Raw genomic sequence first — 17,536 nt, forward strand, 5'->3', positions numbered from 1 at the left:
TGCATCGATCATAAGTGGCCTGCTCCGGTTGTCTTCGAAGGTGTTGCTGGAGATAAATGAGGAGATTGAATGCTTGCGCCAGATTGAGGCGAAGCGTCAAGCATGACTGCTCATCTATGTAGTTTTTTTTTTAAGATCCGTGTCCAATGCAAACTGTCAACATTCATAAGACAAATTGAGGCCTGCGATCAAAACGGATTCATTTTCTCATGTAGTCCGGTTTTGACGCGCAAGAGCAACAAACTAAAATAATCGTATCGGTTCTTATTCAAGTTAAAAGTCTGCAAATTTCTTTTCGCTTTTGAATTGTTGCCATTTTGCTTCAATGTGATCCGTGGACCGATGCGCGTACGTGGAACGTGTACCGACATGAAGCGTCAAAAGCAGTATGAATGGAACCTGATGAAACACGCAATGCGGAAAGTATGAATTGGCCTTAATGAGCAGCTACCAGGTGAAAAAAAAAAAAAAGAAAATGATGGATGAATGGACTTAATGAGGCAGCTGTCAAGAAAACAAAAATGTCTGTCTCAGCTGGGCAATGGTTGAGGTTATGATCTTGGTTTCTGTGGCAATAACAACTTTGACATTAAAAAGGTGTGCAATTCCCTTGAGGACGCGTCATGGTAAAACCATTGACGACATATTCCGACAAAGTTTCTTAGCCATTATTGGAGCGTGTCATGCTCCCTGTAAAGGAAGGCGGCCTTGTTGAAGCATCCATTCCTAAGCCAATGCTGCCTAGTGTCAGACATAAAAATAAATAAATAAATAAAAAATTGAAGTTTGGTTCCCACCAAACACACACTCGTCTTTTGTAAGATGCAATTCAAGCAAAGTCCTATTCCGTGTGAGTTGCTGGAAAGGACAATCGTAATCCTTCAGCCTGGTTTCCACGAAGCAGGACCGCCTGATACCAAAATAACCGAGCCGGAGATTTTTGGGGGGCTTCCTTGAGGAGAACGAACTAATGAGAGGGTACCGAATTAGCGGAGCTTGACACATCAGTCTGAGGGTTAATTTTGGAAGTGGAACAGGAAGACAACAAAGCTTGTTGTAAGAAATCATTTTTGGTATTTTTATCTGGCGTGTTTGTTCAATCCATTGGTTGTTTGCTCCGTCACACTGCGTACGTGGTTTGACATCCCTAATGATGGGCCGTGCTAACATTTGCAGAAACGACAAACTAAAATTGTAATTACAACCCTTAAAGGTGAACTTTGATCAGAATCCATTTTTTTGTTTGTTTTTGCATAACATGTCAAAATGAGTCTGTGAGAGAGATAGAAAACTAGTTACACCGCCACCTACTGGTCTGGCATGCATCTACAGCAACAGCCGTGCAGCTCCTCGGACGCAACAACCACATTATGGCGGCCATCGAAACAATTTTCGGCAAAAAGGCCATTACCGTCTGGTTGACTGATTAGGTCACACAATGTGGCGAATGAGTCACAGTCGAGTTGTCAATGCTGCTCCCCGCAACCCGCCCATCACCACCACGCACACTTGATCGCTTGTTATGATTCAAGGTGAGCTAACACTCATGAAAGCTTTCTCCTAAAAACCTGAATGCACGGGAGTCGGACATTCAAAACTTTCTTTTTTTGGAGCCTTGTTTCCATAGCAATAGGTTCTGACATCTTCGGTGGTGACGAGCCATTTTTTTTGGGGGGGGTTGGTTGCTAGGATGAAGGGTAAGAGGAGGGGGGTTAACACAGGCGCAGAATACCACAAGTCAAAAGAGGGCTGTGAGAGCAAAAACAAAAAAGAACACAGCACATGTAAAGTTTAGCGGCGACAACCATGAACGCGACTGCCCTCAGGTTGAAAGATGCCGGAGAGAGAGCGACTGGCATATTTGATTCTCAACGACACACCATGCCCACGAGAATATTTCCTCGGCTAATTCATGCAACAATGTGTTGATAATCAAGAAAATCGGTTTTCTCACGGGAGATATTTAAATCATCAAAAGAACTCATGACTTCCAGATTAAAGTCAATGACTAAAAATATTTTTTTGGACTTGTTTAACAAATAGAAAATATTGCACTCACACCAGGCTACACTTACTGAACGTTGCTGTGTGAGGAAAAACGGATCGCTTTCTTATCCTCTCCGTAGTGACTCCAAAAGGGAAAGTTACCCTACGTTTGCCTGCGGATCGCAGCAGGGGTGCCAGCGGAGGCCTCAGGCGGGTGCCGACACTCCCCGTTGTCCGTGAAAGGAACGTGAAGGACCCAAACGACCATGGAGGAGCCAATTTAGAGACTATGAATGGCTCAGGGCAGGCGGCACGCAGCGCCTCCTTGAAATGGTGTCAAAGACATCAATGTTCAGTCAGGGGACAGGGGAACTCAATTGCTAATTTTCCCGCAACCTGGTAAACGCATCTCGCACCTGATCACATTCGGGATTTAAAACGAGCCTGAAACTGCTGCGTGGTGGCTAATGAGTTTAAAAGAAATAGTAAATGATATAAATAAATAATATCAATTCCATGTGGCCCATGACAAAAATTGGTGTAAAATTAGGGCAACAAAAATAAAGAGATGGCAAATACATACCTATGCAGCTAAATAGCAATATGCAGAAATGCAAAATCTCAGAACAAAAACGCAAAGCTGCCTAGTTAGAACGAGGTAAGAGCTAGAAGCAAGCAAAGATATTATAATAAAACTGAAAACTAAAACGGAAAACTGGCAACGTGGTTCATGGAAATGTATTTTGTTAACTCTCAAGCCTAAACCTATTTAATCGACTATGGCGCAAGACTGAGTTGAGTTTTTATGAAGGTATGAGCATACTGTGCACCAGGGGGCAGCAAATTACAATATTTTCCTTTTTTTTTTTTAATGGTTAAAGACATCCAGCATTTCTATGTGGAGGGAACAACAACAAAAAGAAAAACAGGACTTAGAGAGAGTTATTTTTCTTTGGATGAAAATATAATTTTGTACTTGGGTGGGTCATTTTGTACAAAATAGGAAATATCAACATTTGTAACATAAAATAGTATTGTATGTACAAGCCATTTAGTATGACACTTAAGACACTTGTAATAATATGTGAGGACAAAAAAAAAAAAAAAGCTTATGTGGAACCGGGAGCGCCTCCAAAAAGGAGCCGTTATTAAAGCCTTTTCCCAGAGGGGACAGCAATGATGATGCGCGACATATTTACAGTTCACACATTCAGCTTAATGCTAAAGGGTGTTGGTGGGTGGACCACGGGCAGGATGGGTGAGAACAAAACCAAGACGTTGCTTGTAAATGGACCATGGGTGAGACTTGACAAAATCTCTTTCCAAGATTTTTGTTTTTAACGTTCAAGTGTAATCAGGAAGTGCTTCGTTCGTTCAAGCGGCTCTCCCACCTCTAACGAGACCCCCGCTTTGAGGCAGGCGGTTTTGGGAGGGGAGGGGGGGGGGGGCTTTTAAGCAAGGCGTGTGCTTTGGAGGACTTTCCATTTACATTTCTACATGAGCAAATGTTCCCGTTCTTAAAAAGGCATTGCGAATAAAAAAAGTGTGTTTGAGCTCTTCTAAAAAAAAAAAATTTTTTTTTATTTAAATGAAAAACATACCTCCTGTGTAGCGAAGGAGGCGGCTGAGGGGTCACGTGTGGGATGAAGCAATGAGGTCTATCAGGTGGATTCTGCCGTCCCATTGCGGTGCCGTCTCTCAGGAATTTGAAACTTAACAACCTGTCTCTCCTACAAAAATAATAGTTTTCATTTTTAAAGAACTTGACTCAGGAGATAAGTCAACCATCTCCTTCAATACTTTGAAAAGTATATTGCAAACTTGCCTCCCCTTGAAGATTTTCTTACGTTACACAGGACACATCCTGTTTTTTTTTTTTTTTTTTTGTTTCTGTTGTAAAAGCACCTGACATCTAGAAAGAGACCATAACGGAACACCTGAGGAAGATGACCACAAGGGGGCAGCACAGCATCGCAGATATAATAGCCAAGAGGAAGGGAGAATACCAAAGGAGGTGGTGATGGGGGACTACCCAGCTCCGCTTTGTCCAGTGCTGCTTCGGGTTGAATGGGAGGGGCAGGGGAGCTGTGGGGGGGGGGCAAACAGATGCGTTGTGCTGGACCGGGATGAGAGACAGTGGCATTTATGGCCACTTAGTGGCCGTCGTGCGTGGTCAACATCTCTTCGGCTCTCCTATACAGCGCCAGGGCTGTGACGGTGGATATGTCCTTGGGTAGCTCTGATTTCGTGCGAATCAGCGGCCGCTCTCGTCTGTGGTCTTTCTGCAGCTGAACCAACAGAAGACAAAGCAGCAATAAATGCCAATTTTCCTCATTGTGGGGCTACCAACGGTTATTTTTCTCGATTAGAAACGTGTCACCATACCGGTGCGGCCTCCTCAGCTACCGTTTTCTTCAACAGGCTGACATCATCGAGCAGTGGGCCGTCCGTCTCCATGTCCGTTGGGCCGCCGGACCTCACCGGGTCAGCATACGTCAGAAACTGTGGGATGATACAACAAGAAAACTTTTTTTTTTTTTTTTTTAATGATAGTCATACTTTTCGTGCTGTTAAATGGCCCTTCCACATTGCAATTACTGCACCAGTGTGATCTTGTTGACTACCTGCGGGTTGGACTTGGCGAGATTTTCAATCTTGAGCCAGGCTTCTTCTCGCTCCTTCCATTTAGCTTTCTCTCTGCAGAAACAGCAAAACACAAATGCTGAGACGATAACAACAGAGGGTAACTGTATCGAAGAACTACCACCTGTGAGAACAGCAGTGTACTTTTTATTTTGAGCGCATCACATCATGTTGGTGTTGCTCCAGAGAAACAAACAACAGGCAGCTTTAGCATGCTTTGGTGTCATTGCTGTCGTTTGGTAAATGTTTAAGTGAATAATAAATCAAATTAAAAAAAAAAAGCCAATGTCTTACTTGCTTTTGTCTGCTCTGAACTGCTGCGTGCAGTCGTCAAACAGCTTTTGGTTCATCTCCATGAAAAGCTTGAGCACGTTGTAAATCAAGCCATGGGTGGGCCTGGAAACGACAGTAACGCACGTTTGTCACATTTAATGGTCGATTGCTTTAAAAGTGGGTGAGGAGCGCAAAACGGACTTGTTCCAGTGGGTCTTGGCGTTGCGGTAGAGCGCGGGACACACGATGGGCAGGATCTTGGTGGCGTTGTCGCTGATCAGGCTCATGATGTACTCGTTGTTCCAGTAATACAGCGCTTGCTCGGCCACCTGAGGCAAACTAGGTGACACACGGGGTCAAAACGCACCGTGCGTGACGTACGCGGGGACATGGCCTGACCTGGAAGTGCGGGCTGGACACACATTTGGCCAGCTGCCCGAAGAGCGGCTCCATGACTTTGACGAACTGGGACGGCTCGATGACGTCGAGGATCTCCTCCAGCTCTTTGAGGAACATCACCTCTTTGGAGCTGTGCGTCTTCGGCCAGTACTTCAAAAGCGCCATGACGGTCTGCGCGGCCAGTTAGACTTTGTGTTAGCATTTAAGCAGGAGTTTTGGCAACAAGTATTTGGAATTGGGCAAATCTGTAGACTGAGTCTATTTTCACAGACAAATGAGCACCGTTTAAAATGATTTTCCCCGCCCAAAAATCATTTAAGGCCTTGAATGTGTTTTTGCTTTTGTTACGTTTCGTTTTAATGAATTGGGGGCAAATCCAGTCAACACGAACAACAATATAAGCGTGAGTCCCAACTCACCGGTTCTGTAAGCGTGCTATCTTTCTCTAGGAACTGCATGACACAGTCGGCCAGCTAAACACAAGCACACAAGGAACACAACGTTAGTCCATAAACTCTTGATTCTGATGGACATTAACACTTAGTGATCGTACCTGCGGGTGGAAAACGCTCAATGATTTCGCTTTGTGTAACGGGAGCAGAACCTTCAGTAGAAATATTTTGTGTTCTTCTTTCAAGGGTAACGCAAATCCTTTGATTATACTATAAGGTTGACAAAAAGGATGTGGGAGGGGAGAGAGAATTGTGTGAATTTTACATTCTGAACTCTGAAGAAATTTCCTTCTCACCTGCCTAATATTTCCAGCAGGTCAGCAATTCCATTATGACGTTCAGTCTCATAAATAAATCTGTGAGAAAAAAGAAAAGAAAACGAGTAACCAGCCATTGAAGTGACTGTCATTAAATATTGCCCCTCACATAACGGCACACTCACCTATAAAATATGTTATTAATGTGTTTTCTGATAAACGCGCGCAGGCCCAGGAACTTGCTGTAGATTCGATGCAGGGTGGTCTTCAAAAAATCTCTTTCTCTGGGGTCTTCACTGTCAAACAGTTCGAGGAGCTGAGTGCAGAGTGACAGGATTTCATAAAACACGGCGGAAAAAAATAAGGAGAGCACAACGTACCTGCATTACAAACTTCTGGTCAATATACTTCATGGCTAATTTCGGTTGAAAGTCCGTTGACTCTAAGAAGCGTAGAAAGAATTCGTAGACGAGCTGTGGAAGGAGAACAATTGATTTAAAAAAAACAAACTGTGGCCCAACGGCAAACCGGATTCATTCCCGTCGAGCCGCGTAGCATTGAGGAAAACGCACCTGAAGATGCGGCCATGCGGCCTCGAGTGTGGGCTCGTCTTCCTCGGGGTCGAACTCGGCACCCGTCGGGTTGGACGACGGCGGCAACGTCCTGAACATATTCACGGCAAACTGACGACAAAGGAGGGAGCAACGTTCCAAGAAACTGTCAAACTTGTCAATCTGCACGTGAAAGCTCCCCGCCGGTTTCAAAGCTAGATTTTCACGATCATGACGATCGGCTCACTCTGACGCGTGGATCGAATGAAGCCACACGAAAAAAAAAAAAAAAGGAGGAGCAAAGAGGGCAAATTTGCACCACGGTCAGCAGCAGCACGTCATGCGGCAGTGAGACAGCGCTTTGATTTACTTCAAAGGCGTTTATCCTGGTAATGCCAAACACGAGCACACATTTCTAATGAAGCGACACTGACCCCGCCGCCAAAACCACGAGAGCACGTTCCCATTCGAATCAGTTGAAGCAAACCAGGTCGGAGAGAGTACTGACCATGTGGACCACTTCCGGGTAGACGGGCTTGGTGATGACGTTCCGGTTATGCGTGATGTGCTCCACCATCTCGCGCAGTGCCACCCGCTTCACCTCTTTGCATTTTAAGTCACTCAGCGGGTCCGAGACAAAGTCGAAGAGGACGCAGCACTGCTGCAGCTTCTGAATGAAAAGCTTCTCCTGCATGTTGGGCGCAACATCTGCACGGTGGTGGAGAGGAGGAGGAGAATTTCAAATTCAGGTAGACATTAATTATGGAACATTTCTTCATTTCATCGTCAGGGACATTTCTTACTTAACCTAAGAGCGAGGAACATGTTTTTTGTTTGTTTTTTTTAAACCAGTGTGACACTCCTTTGCCAAAGTTGTACAATTCTACCTTGACTCAGCAAAAACGTATAAATAACATTATAATATATAGTAGTATACAAAATACTGAATATGATATAGGAATACTCGAACTCGCTGGACTTTATTTCCCCACGCTCCAAATCAAACAGCGACGAGTAGCGCAAAGTCTGCCGTCTGCTTTCAGGTGACAACGCTTGTCATACAAACATTATTTCTGGTTTTCTGCCGTGCAGGCACATGACAGATGGCTGTCTCAAAGCCCCAGCAGGAGCCCAGGTGGATGTGACAGAAGCAGGAAGGCAGCAAGCGGATGCAAGCAAGGCAGCGGGGACGCCGACTTAACACAAAATGTCTGAACGGCAACTCGACAAATACAGCCAAAATAGAACAGAAATAATCATGATCACATTGTTAATTGGAGAAATATTATGCAATATTTGTTTTAAACAAGGTGAGACTAACTTGAAGGTTTTTGCTGTAAGAAAATCTCAGGGATTAAAAAAAAAAAAAAAAAATCCACACAGGCGGGCCTGAGGCTAGATTCAAAACCAGAACCTCTCGACTGAGATAAACATGCCAATCACATTTTCTATAATTAGCCCGCTTCCAAATAATAAGCAACAAGCTGCATGAACAAAACAACATCACAACAGAAAGTTGTTTTATCACACATAAAAGGCTCTTTCTTATGTGCCGTGGTCATGGGACCACTTCGGGCCCCGATAATGTTAGGCTGCTCTCTATATCAGAGTGTCACGGCCTTTTGTTGTGAGCGCTCAAGGCGACAGAGTCTATTTGCAGAGAGACACCCACTGACACGCTCTCAAAACAGAAGCCCAGTGTCATTTGGACCCCCGTCCGCTTCAGCTTTTCTTCCAAGGAGAAAAAAAAAAAAGAAAAAAAAGGACAATAAACTTGACATGCAACTCTGTGGCAAATCACATGAACTCCATATATCCAAACAGAGCAACCATTTCCTAAGAATATGAATTGTGTTTTGTAACCTTTGTTTCCGGAGCAGAGATCCAACACCTAAAAGGTCCTTTTTGTGCAAAAACTCGCCTCGAGTAACATTAAACTTGAAACCATCGCAATGTGTTCTGCTTTTTTATCTGAAGTCACCGCAGAATAGTGCGTGTGGTAGAAAAGACCAAATGTGAAATCCGACTAGGCACTCATTATGAGGCTGCTCACAACAATATGAGCGTGTAAAATTCATTGACGTGGCAACTTTTGTCGATCTGGCCTCTTCAGCTGGTTTCATGGGAGGCAAGCATATGCGGTTTAAGGACCCGCCGCGGACGGTTCAAGCGAGACCAGGCGCATCACGGGACAGGCTGTCCAACGTGTTTCCATCGGGAGGTCAGCAATGCATAGTAACAAGCGGAACAATTCCACGCTCTTCCACTAGATGGCAGAATGTACAATAACACCGTGCAGCCGCCTGAGGATTCGCTTTGTATTCAACGAAACAGACTTAAATTTCACACTGAGTACCAGTAAATCAATTTGTGTGAAACAAGATCCTCAATTACATGCTATTGGCGACATCTGTTTAGCGGTGTGCGGCGGAGTAAAATCGGTGCCTTAACTGCACAAAACATCACAAAAGCCAACAGTAAGTAACAATAACAGTGTTGCTTCTCGACACGTTGCCAGGCAACAGTAGCAGTTACAAACTCATTAGAATGTATGGTCCCCGATGAGGAAGGTGAGAGGAAAAACTGCCTCCCGAGTAGTTTTTAAATTTCGACTTGTTTTTGCGTGAGAACGACTCGCTTCTACATTTGATAAGCGTTCGTTTATTGCGTAACGTCCAATAAAGCGCTTGTGCTGTTGCCACTATCTGCAACATCCCTTTTTAAAGGTTTGTATGCACATTATCTGAATAGCTTTCAGTGTTTTGAATTGCCGCCACTCTCCGAGACAACGTGTTCCAGTGTGCCCCAATTAATCGCCGAATGCGTCGTCCAAATAAATCAACACTGCACCTCAAATAGACACATCTTATAAATAAGGCGGAAAATTTTGCCAACCACGTTTTACCGCAAAACACATTCAAACACACACACTTGCAGTTTGAAGTGTCGCATGATGCAATGTTGCCCCTCGCATCTCATGGGTCGCGTGGCGGCTGACTTGACTCGTCTTTCCCGACTGGAGGCTGGATAGTTAGAGCCCAGTTTATATTGCCATCATAAACTGTGGCCAACAATAACACAAGTCATGGTCAATCGCTAATTAAGGCCTCATAAAAACTCCAATTAATCACGCTGGCGTTGTATAATAGGGCGCCTGTTGCCAGCATTTGTTGCGAGCAGCTAGCCGCTAAACTAGCGCGCCACATAGGCTGGCAAAACCCGTCGGACTACTTCAAAGGCAATTTAATGGGCAAATTTGGCGGCACACTTTGATGCTTTTTTTTTTATTTTGTCGGAAGACTTAATAAATAAATAAATGGTTTGTCATTTCATGAAATAACAAACATCGTGCCATAATTGATACCTGGAACTCTCCCATGTTAGTACATTATGTACTTTTCGGCCCTCCCTTGGCAACATTGAGGTTCGTACTCGACGGAGGACGTGCCAAAGGTTTTTGAACCAGTATGATGAACGAAGAAACGGCGGCACAACTGAAAGTGCCGCTTATCTGCTCACTGGCTAACATTGCGCAACACGAGGGCCTGCGGAATTAAAGCTTTATCTGGATTACCACTAAATATAGATGCTTGGAATAAATCCAGCGCAAAGTCAATTCTGTGTATGTCGCGTCCCCAGACCCCGAGCTGCCGTGTTGGTCTCTGGGTGTCATCAGCTAAATATGAAAATGAGAGTGATGTCGATGTTTGAGCGAAAGTCCCACTGTACTCTGTGACGAGATTCCGGGGAATTTTATTTGTCTTTTTTTTTTATGCTATGCAATTTAAACGCGGATGAACACAGACAGTAGTGAAGATTAAAGCGCAACTTAAGTTTGAGCGGATTGATTGCATCATTCAAGGAAAATCCGACGTTATGTAAAGCTTCCGGGTGATTTATGCCTTTAGATTCGGGCTTCGGAGTTGGGTCCAAACGTTAAAATACCTTTAAAGGCGGGCAGCTTCTGTAGCTCCCGGTTGTGGCTCAAGCTAAAGCGAGACGAACTCTGCCGCTTGTCCTTCTTGACGGGCACCTGGGAGCCCGGCTGCTTGCCCTTGAGCAGCTGCGTGGTAGGTGGGATGCTGTTGCTGGTCTTCCTGTTGGAGCCCTGCTGAGAGGACAAGAGAAAAAAAACATTACTTAAAAAACTGATGTAGCGAAACAGACTCTCCACATTAATTTAAGGAATAACATTTGATTCTACTGGGCCAGATGAGGCAAATATAAACAAAAGCAGGTCAGATTTAGGATATGGTTGTGTGCATTGTGGTAAAAACCCTCAATGCTGCTTCACTCAATTTAAATGGATAAAACAATAACAAATTGATTTTTTTAAAGCAAGAACCGATAAATATATATAAAAATATATTTAAGAAATTTGTATTGGCTCTATCGGGCCAGTGTCTGCGATTAGACACAGTCTCGTCGCGGTTCTGGGTACGCGAGCAACTGTTAATGTTGACCCTGTATTATTTCTCAATAATATTTTTTTGGGGTGGGGGGGGCGTATCTGAAGCACGATATTCCTATGTCATCATACTGTATGCAATAATTCTGCTTCTTCTAACTTTGACTGCCCCCTAAAGGTTGGGAGGCGTACTTACAAGGCATTTTGATGTCGTCCACTCAATCCAAAAGCGAAATCTCGACTAAAATATCCTTATTATAACACTGATATGCACCACAGTTAGCTTAGACAGCTAGCCTACCACATGTTGTGAATTCTCTTGCCCTCTTCCACTTTTTCCCACTTTTCCAGATTTAGACGAATCCTGAAATGGAAAAAAAAAACATCTTTCAATTTAGAACAGCATAACTGACACATTTCATCCTGTGGGCTAATTGAGAGGGGGGGGGGACGATTTCACTTTCGAGTGGAAACGCGTTTAGGTTTAAGTAGGGCAGCGGAACATATATGAGGGACGGTTTAGTAGATAAAATGGCTCAGAAGCTAAGCTGGGGACCATTCTCCCACAACTCACCTTGTCTTTTTTCGTTTTATTCGGCATTGTACAAACGTCGCCGCCTTTGCTTCCCTCTCGGATCCTCCACTGGCGAAAGTGAAGCAACTCACTCCCCGCTGCCAGTCGCACACTGTGAGGCGGTTCATCCTTTCCTCAGCATCCGATTAGTTCGCGGGTGTCAGTTGACCCGTTGACGCGGTAAATGTCGTCATTCTATTAGCGGAAGTTCCTCGGCGGCTATTCTCGCGAGAAGTGGGATCGCGACCGTTGTAGGTGAATCTCATGGTGACGTCGTTTAACGTTTTATTATTATAGTACATTGTTTTAACACAACTGTAATAAGCTGACAAAATTTAAACATACATCATACACAGAGATGCTCATTATTTTCATTCATTAAATCTCGATCAAGCTGGAAAAAACTTAAAATTTCAAATTGAGCGATTCAACCTTATTTAAGTTTTGCTAATATAGAAATTGGCTTTGCCACATTTTCAACAAAGAATGAGTGTGCAAAACTAGTTATCCCTTGTATGGTCCCCTAACTTCATACATAAAAACAAGGCCAATAAATTTGAATCTAACAATTTTGTTGTGCTCACAAGCATGGTCGCCACAAATGTCACTAATTTAAGATCTAATTTTAAAATTATAATTTTAAAACATATACATGCTGTTTTTTTTCAATGTCTGCAGATTCTGCAGGCCTTGACGAGATTTCCATAGAACAGAGCAGCTGAGGGACATATTTAAAAATATTTCATAAAACATGCCGGCGAGCAAGACTTTCTTGCGCCTGACGACCCACTACCGCTATTTCCAAAGTTACATTCACGACGCCACTCTTTTCATTATGGTCAACTTTATTCAAGGTCCCCGCCACACTTTACAGCAACCACTTTCTTGCACTGCATTCACAGTCCAAGTCAAACACATGGAATGGTTTAATATCAATAAAATAATAAAAAACAAATACAAAAAGTGACAAGGTTTAAACAATCATATCCGCATAGGAGGGGGTTTCCAAATAGAGAAGTTAAGGGGTGTTCCAGTATTAACAGTGAGCTTTGAGAACTAAAGTGAAGAAATAACCGCGGGTATGCAGGAGCAGTTTTAGTCCACTTCCTCCATCCTGGATGTGTCGTCGTCATCGCCCTCCAAGGGGGGCATCTCCTCTACAGCGGCGGCGGTGGTGTCATCTGGAGTCGGATCATCTTCGTCAATGCCTAGGGAAAAAAAAGACCATCAGGAATTGTAAATTTGTATTAAAATAAACACTATCGAATTGTTATTAAACTGTCCTCACCGAGACCGAGCTTGATCATCCTGTAGATGCGATTGGAGTGCGTCTGCGGGTCGTCCAGCGTGAAGCCCGACGACAGCAGCGCCGTCTCGAAGAGCAGGATGACCAAATCCTTCACAGACTTGTCATTCTTGTCCGCCTCGGCCTTCTGCCGCAGCGTCCCCATGATGGGGTGCTCGGGGTTGATCTCCAGGTGCTTCTTGGCCGCCATGTAGCCCATGGTGGAGTTGTCTCTCAGCGCCTGCGCCTTCATGATCCTCTCCATGTTGGCCGTCCAGCCGTACGTGCTCGTCACGATGCAGCAGGGGGACGAAACCAGGCGGTTGGACACGGTCACCTGTGGAGAAGATCTTTCAGTTATACTGCGATAGGTTGCAACTTCCTGTTTTTGTTGGCTTGATGGGACTTAAACAGGGCTGGATTTTTCTGAGCACTTGCCATATGCAACAGTTATTTGTGCTTTCCTGATTTTGTTCATTCGGTCTCCAAATGGTTTAATGTACTCACCTTCTCCACTTTCTTCTCCAAGATGTCCTTCATGATCTTGCAGAGGTTTTCAAACTGAGCCTTCTTCTCCTCCTGCTTCTTCTTCTCGTCCTCATCCTCAGGTAGCTCAAGGCCTTCCTTGGTGACCGAGACGAGGTTCTTGCCCTCAAACTCCTTCAGCTGCTGGACGCAGTACTCGTCAATGGGCTCAATCATGTAGATGACCTCCAAGCCGGCCTTGCGGAGGCGCTCCACGAAGGCGGAGTTGGCCACCTGGTCTTTGGTCTCACCTGACACGCAGACATTTGGGTAACTACGGCGGCTCGATGGTTTCAACTGCTCGTCAAGATGGAGAGATGAACAGCACGCTCACCTGTGATGTAATAGATGTGTTTCTGGTTGTCCTTCATGCGGGTCACATAGTCCTTCAGAGAAACCATCTCCTCCCCGGAAGCAGAAGTATAATATCGCAGCAGCTCGGACAGTTTCTTCCTGTTCTGGGAATCTTCGTGGATGCCGAGCTAAAATACAAAACGTGTGTTTGTGGAGTCTGAGAGCGATGTGGACTTTGCAATCAACCAACCTTGATATTCTTGGAGAACTGCTCATAGCACTTTTTGTAGTTTTCTTTATCTTCGGCGAGCTCTGTGAAGAGTTCCAGGCACTTCTTGACCAGGTTCTTGCGGATGACTTTCAAGATCTTGCTCTGCTGCAGCATTTCTCTGGAGATGTTCAGGGGCAGATCCTCAGAATCTACCACACCCTTGATGAAATCTGAGGAAGACAAGAGAACAACAGTGAGCTTATTTGTTTTTGTCGCAAAAGATCCTCAGTGGCAAGTTTGGACTCACTCAGGTACTCTGGAATGAGCTCATCACAGTTGTCCATAATGAAGACCCTGCGCACGTACAGCTTGATATTGTTCTTTTTCTTCTTGTTCTCAAAGAGATCAAAGGGAGCACGGCGAGGCACGAACAAAAGGGCGCGGAACTCCAGCTGGCCCTCCACCGAGAAGTGCTGATAAAAATAGAAGAGAATTCCAAATCAGGATCACAATGCGAACAACTCAAGGAATCCAGGACTTTTTTTGTGTGCAGATACATTTTCCTCCGCTATTGTATATCATCACGTTCCCAAACCACTTTTTCTTCTGCTTCTCCTCTGACTAACCTTAACAGCTAGATGCTCCTCCCAGTCATTCGTAAGACTCTTGTAGAACTCGCCGTATTCCTCGTTGGTGATATCGTCGGCGTTACGTGTCCACAGAGGCTTGGTCTTGTTCAGCTCCTCCTGGTCGATGTACTTCTCCTTGATCTTCTTCTTTTTCTTGTCTGAGGACTTGTCATGCTCGTCTTCATCCTCGCCGATGTCCTCCACCTCCGGCTGGTCGTCGTCGTCGTGCTCTTTCTCATCCTTGTCTTTGTCTTTCTCCATCTCCTTCTCTTTCTCCTCCCCTTCCTCTTCCGCCTCGTCGTCACTCACCTCCTTATCTCGCTCCTTCTCAACCTGAATGAAAACAACTTGTTAGTCACTATGAATTGGATATTTAAAAGAGAAGTGTCACAACTAATAGTTAATTGAAATGCCATTACTTTTACATTTGTATTCAATAATCTGATTGAAGTTGAATTAATGAATACGTTGTGAACTGATTGTCCATTTCACTTACATAGAGTGTGATTGGGTAGCCGATGAACTGCGAGTGCTTCTTCACAATCTCTTTGACCCTCCGCTCCTCCACATATTCCATCTGGTCATCCTTAAGGTGGAGAATAACCTTGGTTCCACGGCCAATTGGTTCATTAGCTGACGGGCAAGAAGTGTCAACACGGGTTAATGATGACCTTCTTTGGGTAATAAACTGAGCTAAGCGAACGGTATCTACTTACTCTTGTCCACCATGACTGTGAACGATCCCCCAGCAGCGGACTCCCACACATATTGCTCATCGTCGTTGTGCTTGGTGACGACCGTCACCTTGTCGGCCACCAGGTAGGCCGAGTAGAAGCCCACGCCGAACTGACCGATCATGGAGATGTCGGCTCCGGCCTGCAGGGCCTCCATGAACGCCTTGGTGCCCGACTTGGCGATTGTGCCAAGGTTGTTGATCAGGTCCGCCTTGGTCATGCCGATACCCGTGTCCACCAGGGTGAGGGTGCGCTCGTCTTTGTTGGGAATGATTTCGATTTTCAGCTCCTTGCCCGTATCTAACTGGGAGGGGTCGGTAAGGCTCTCATAGCGGATTTTGTCCAAAGCCTTGAGAGAGAAATTAAAGAGTGGAATGAACTCTTGATGTGCATTGATTCCCAACAGTTATTGACCCAGACAGTTGACCACAAAGCTCTGCTGTTGTACGAATGCAACAGGTGGCTACTGCCATCTAGTGGACAATCTTGTAACATTCTGCCTGTCGTTTCCATCGCCATTGTCAGCATAAACAGATGACTATAAATTATTTGTAGTAGCAACTTACATCAGAGGAGTTGGAGATGAGCTCCCTGAGAAAGATCTCCTTGTTGGAATAGAAGGTGTTGATGATCAGGGACATCAGCTGAGCAATCTCAGCCTGGAACGCAAAGGTCTCCGTCTCCTCCATTGGATGGTCCTGTGTCTGTAACTCTGGCATCTTCAGCAAGAGAGACGTCGTATGCTCATTAAAACACGCATTCATTATTATCCATTCATTTTCGGTAGCACTTGTAGGGTTACAGCTGAGAGGCAAAGTCGGCTCACCTGTAATCCTAATATGTACAAGCGGTACCGTATTGAAAAAATGTTTTATGACAACTTCATGAGCTGAAACTTGAGCAGCTTAGGAATGACTAGTAGCTTATTGAGAGCCCTCCCGAAGCAGGTGGTTTAACAGACTGCCCTAACTTGTCTTTAATCCATCTTGGGCCTTGATGCTAAAATCCCATTACAATCTGCCCTGAGGACACTTTTGGTGGTATAGTTTGTTTCATTGTACAGTTCAACTTGTCTTTTGTTTACGGTGAAATATGTTGCTATGGTGATGTAACTAATTTACACTTGGGTCAGAACGTATTTATGCGCAAATAGGAGCTAAACTGAGTGTGCTTCAGAGCTGCAAATATTTTGCCTTGCCTCACTTGTACAACTCTGCACGAAAAAATACAACAGAAAAGCTATACAGTTTGAAGACTGATGTAAATTGTTGATAATTTAGTGTTAATGTAATAAGGATGGTCCTTGCAAACATCTAGACACACCTCACAATGCACAAGAGGAAACACTTATTGTCACGTCATCTGTACTTTTTTTTCATTCAACTGTAACTTAGCGTGCCTTCCTTGTTCCACGTCACGGCGTTCGTAACCTCAAAACGACGTATCCTGAGGACTCCTGTCGTATTTGGCACTTGGCTGATTTGCATAGCATCGCGAGCGCTCGATGACCCCACCTAGCGAATTTATCGGGGAACTACAAGTTTCTAGAAGGTACTCTGAAGAGTTTCTATTAGAATATCTCGTTAGAAGATTGAATGATTCCTCGCGATATGACAAGAATCTCTTTGACCACCACTTGTATGACAAAATGCTAACACTTTGAGTGACACCTTCCTTTACATTTAAAACACGTAAGCTTAGTCTGGCAAGCGCACCACCAAGGGCCATGTGGTCGTCATTCACAATAAACGAGCAATTAAAAACTTGGAATATTCTCACGTGTAAAAAAAAAAAATACATTGAAATTAGTAAAAATAACAAATATAACTAAATGCTAAAAATAGACTAGCGTCAATGGCAGTCACATCACCAAAAACATTGATTTTGATTTACACAATTCCATATATTAAAAGCAATATAATGTATATTAACCAATTTGTTTGTTTTTGTTTTGTTCAAAAACGAAGTACCACGCGACACATAATTGCATCACATTATAACTTAATACAAAATTAATCAGTGAATAGTGAGCAATATTTTTTTTTACAAGCAGAGTTTAAAGGAGCTCGTTCCCTTACCTTGGTGTATTGGGGGAGTAAACTACGACGTTAAAGTGGTCAGTGGGGAATGTGACACCACCGGATTCCTTTCCTCAAAGAGTGTTCGAAAAGCGTCGACCAGAGCTCAGAGCTTCTGGAACTCTCTGGAATCTTCCTCGATACTGCCGGTAAAACAACGAACGCTGGTTGGCTCAAATTGGCTGTCAGTCAGGAAAACGGGGGGCGGGAGTTATGGGAAGCGGAAACGTCATAAGG

At 44.3% G+C, this 17,536-nt stretch overlaps 2 protein-coding genes across 3 annotated transcripts; both read right to left on the reverse strand.

The window, feature by feature from the left end:
- Positions 1-2,838: 2,838 nt before the first annotated feature.
- On the reverse strand, positions 2,839-11,831 carry LOC148316459 (serine/threonine-protein phosphatase 2A 56 kDa regulatory subunit gamma isoform-like). Of its 2 annotated transcripts, none has more exons than XM_088285936.1 (16): positions 11,544-11,829; positions 11,271-11,333; positions 10,507-10,672; positions 7,070-7,269; positions 6,583-6,693; positions 6,391-6,483; positions 6,196-6,326; positions 6,050-6,109; positions 5,855-5,963; positions 5,721-5,774; positions 5,302-5,472; positions 5,104-5,231; positions 4,924-5,025; positions 4,611-4,683; positions 4,372-4,488; positions 2,839-4,274 (listed from the first exon to the last, which is right to left on the reverse strand). In XM_088285936.1, the coding sequence occupies exons 1-16, from the start codon at positions 11,568-11,570 to the stop codon at positions 4,140-4,142; spliced, it is 1,740 nt and encodes a 579-aa protein (XP_088142062.1). In that variant the 5' UTR covers positions 11,571-11,829; the 3' UTR covers positions 2,839-4,139. The 2 variants fall into 2 exon arrangements, 1 of the variants encoding a protein (XP_088142062.1); XR_015840132.1 differs by having other exon boundaries at positions 4,234-4,274; positions 4,928-5,025; positions 11,544-11,831.
- A 539-nt stretch (positions 11,832-12,370) lies between these two features.
- Positions 12,371-17,469, reverse strand: LOC148316460 (heat shock protein HSP 90-alpha-like). The gene is made up of 11 exons (XM_088285935.1): positions 17,300-17,469; positions 15,788-15,940; positions 15,204-15,570; positions 14,984-15,120; positions 14,485-14,820; positions 14,166-14,331; positions 13,898-14,088; positions 13,688-13,835; positions 13,336-13,604; positions 12,832-13,165; positions 12,371-12,751 (listed from the first exon to the last, which is right to left on the reverse strand). The coding sequence occupies exons 2-11, from the start codon at positions 15,938-15,940 to the stop codon at positions 12,639-12,641; spliced, it is 2,214 nt and encodes a 737-aa protein (XP_088142061.1). The 5' UTR covers positions 17,300-17,469; the 3' UTR covers positions 12,371-12,638.
- Between the last annotated feature and the right edge of the window lie 67 nt (positions 17,470-17,536).

The sequence above is a fragment of the Idiotropiscis lumnitzeri genome, chromosome 21 (assembly GCF_059441095.1).
Source record: "Idiotropiscis lumnitzeri isolate Australia: NSW breed Sydney's pygmy pipehorse chromosome 21, RoL_Ilum_1.0, whole genome shotgun sequence".
Classification (NCBI taxonomy): Eukaryota; Metazoa; Chordata; class Actinopteri; order Syngnathiformes; family Syngnathidae; genus Idiotropiscis; species Idiotropiscis lumnitzeri.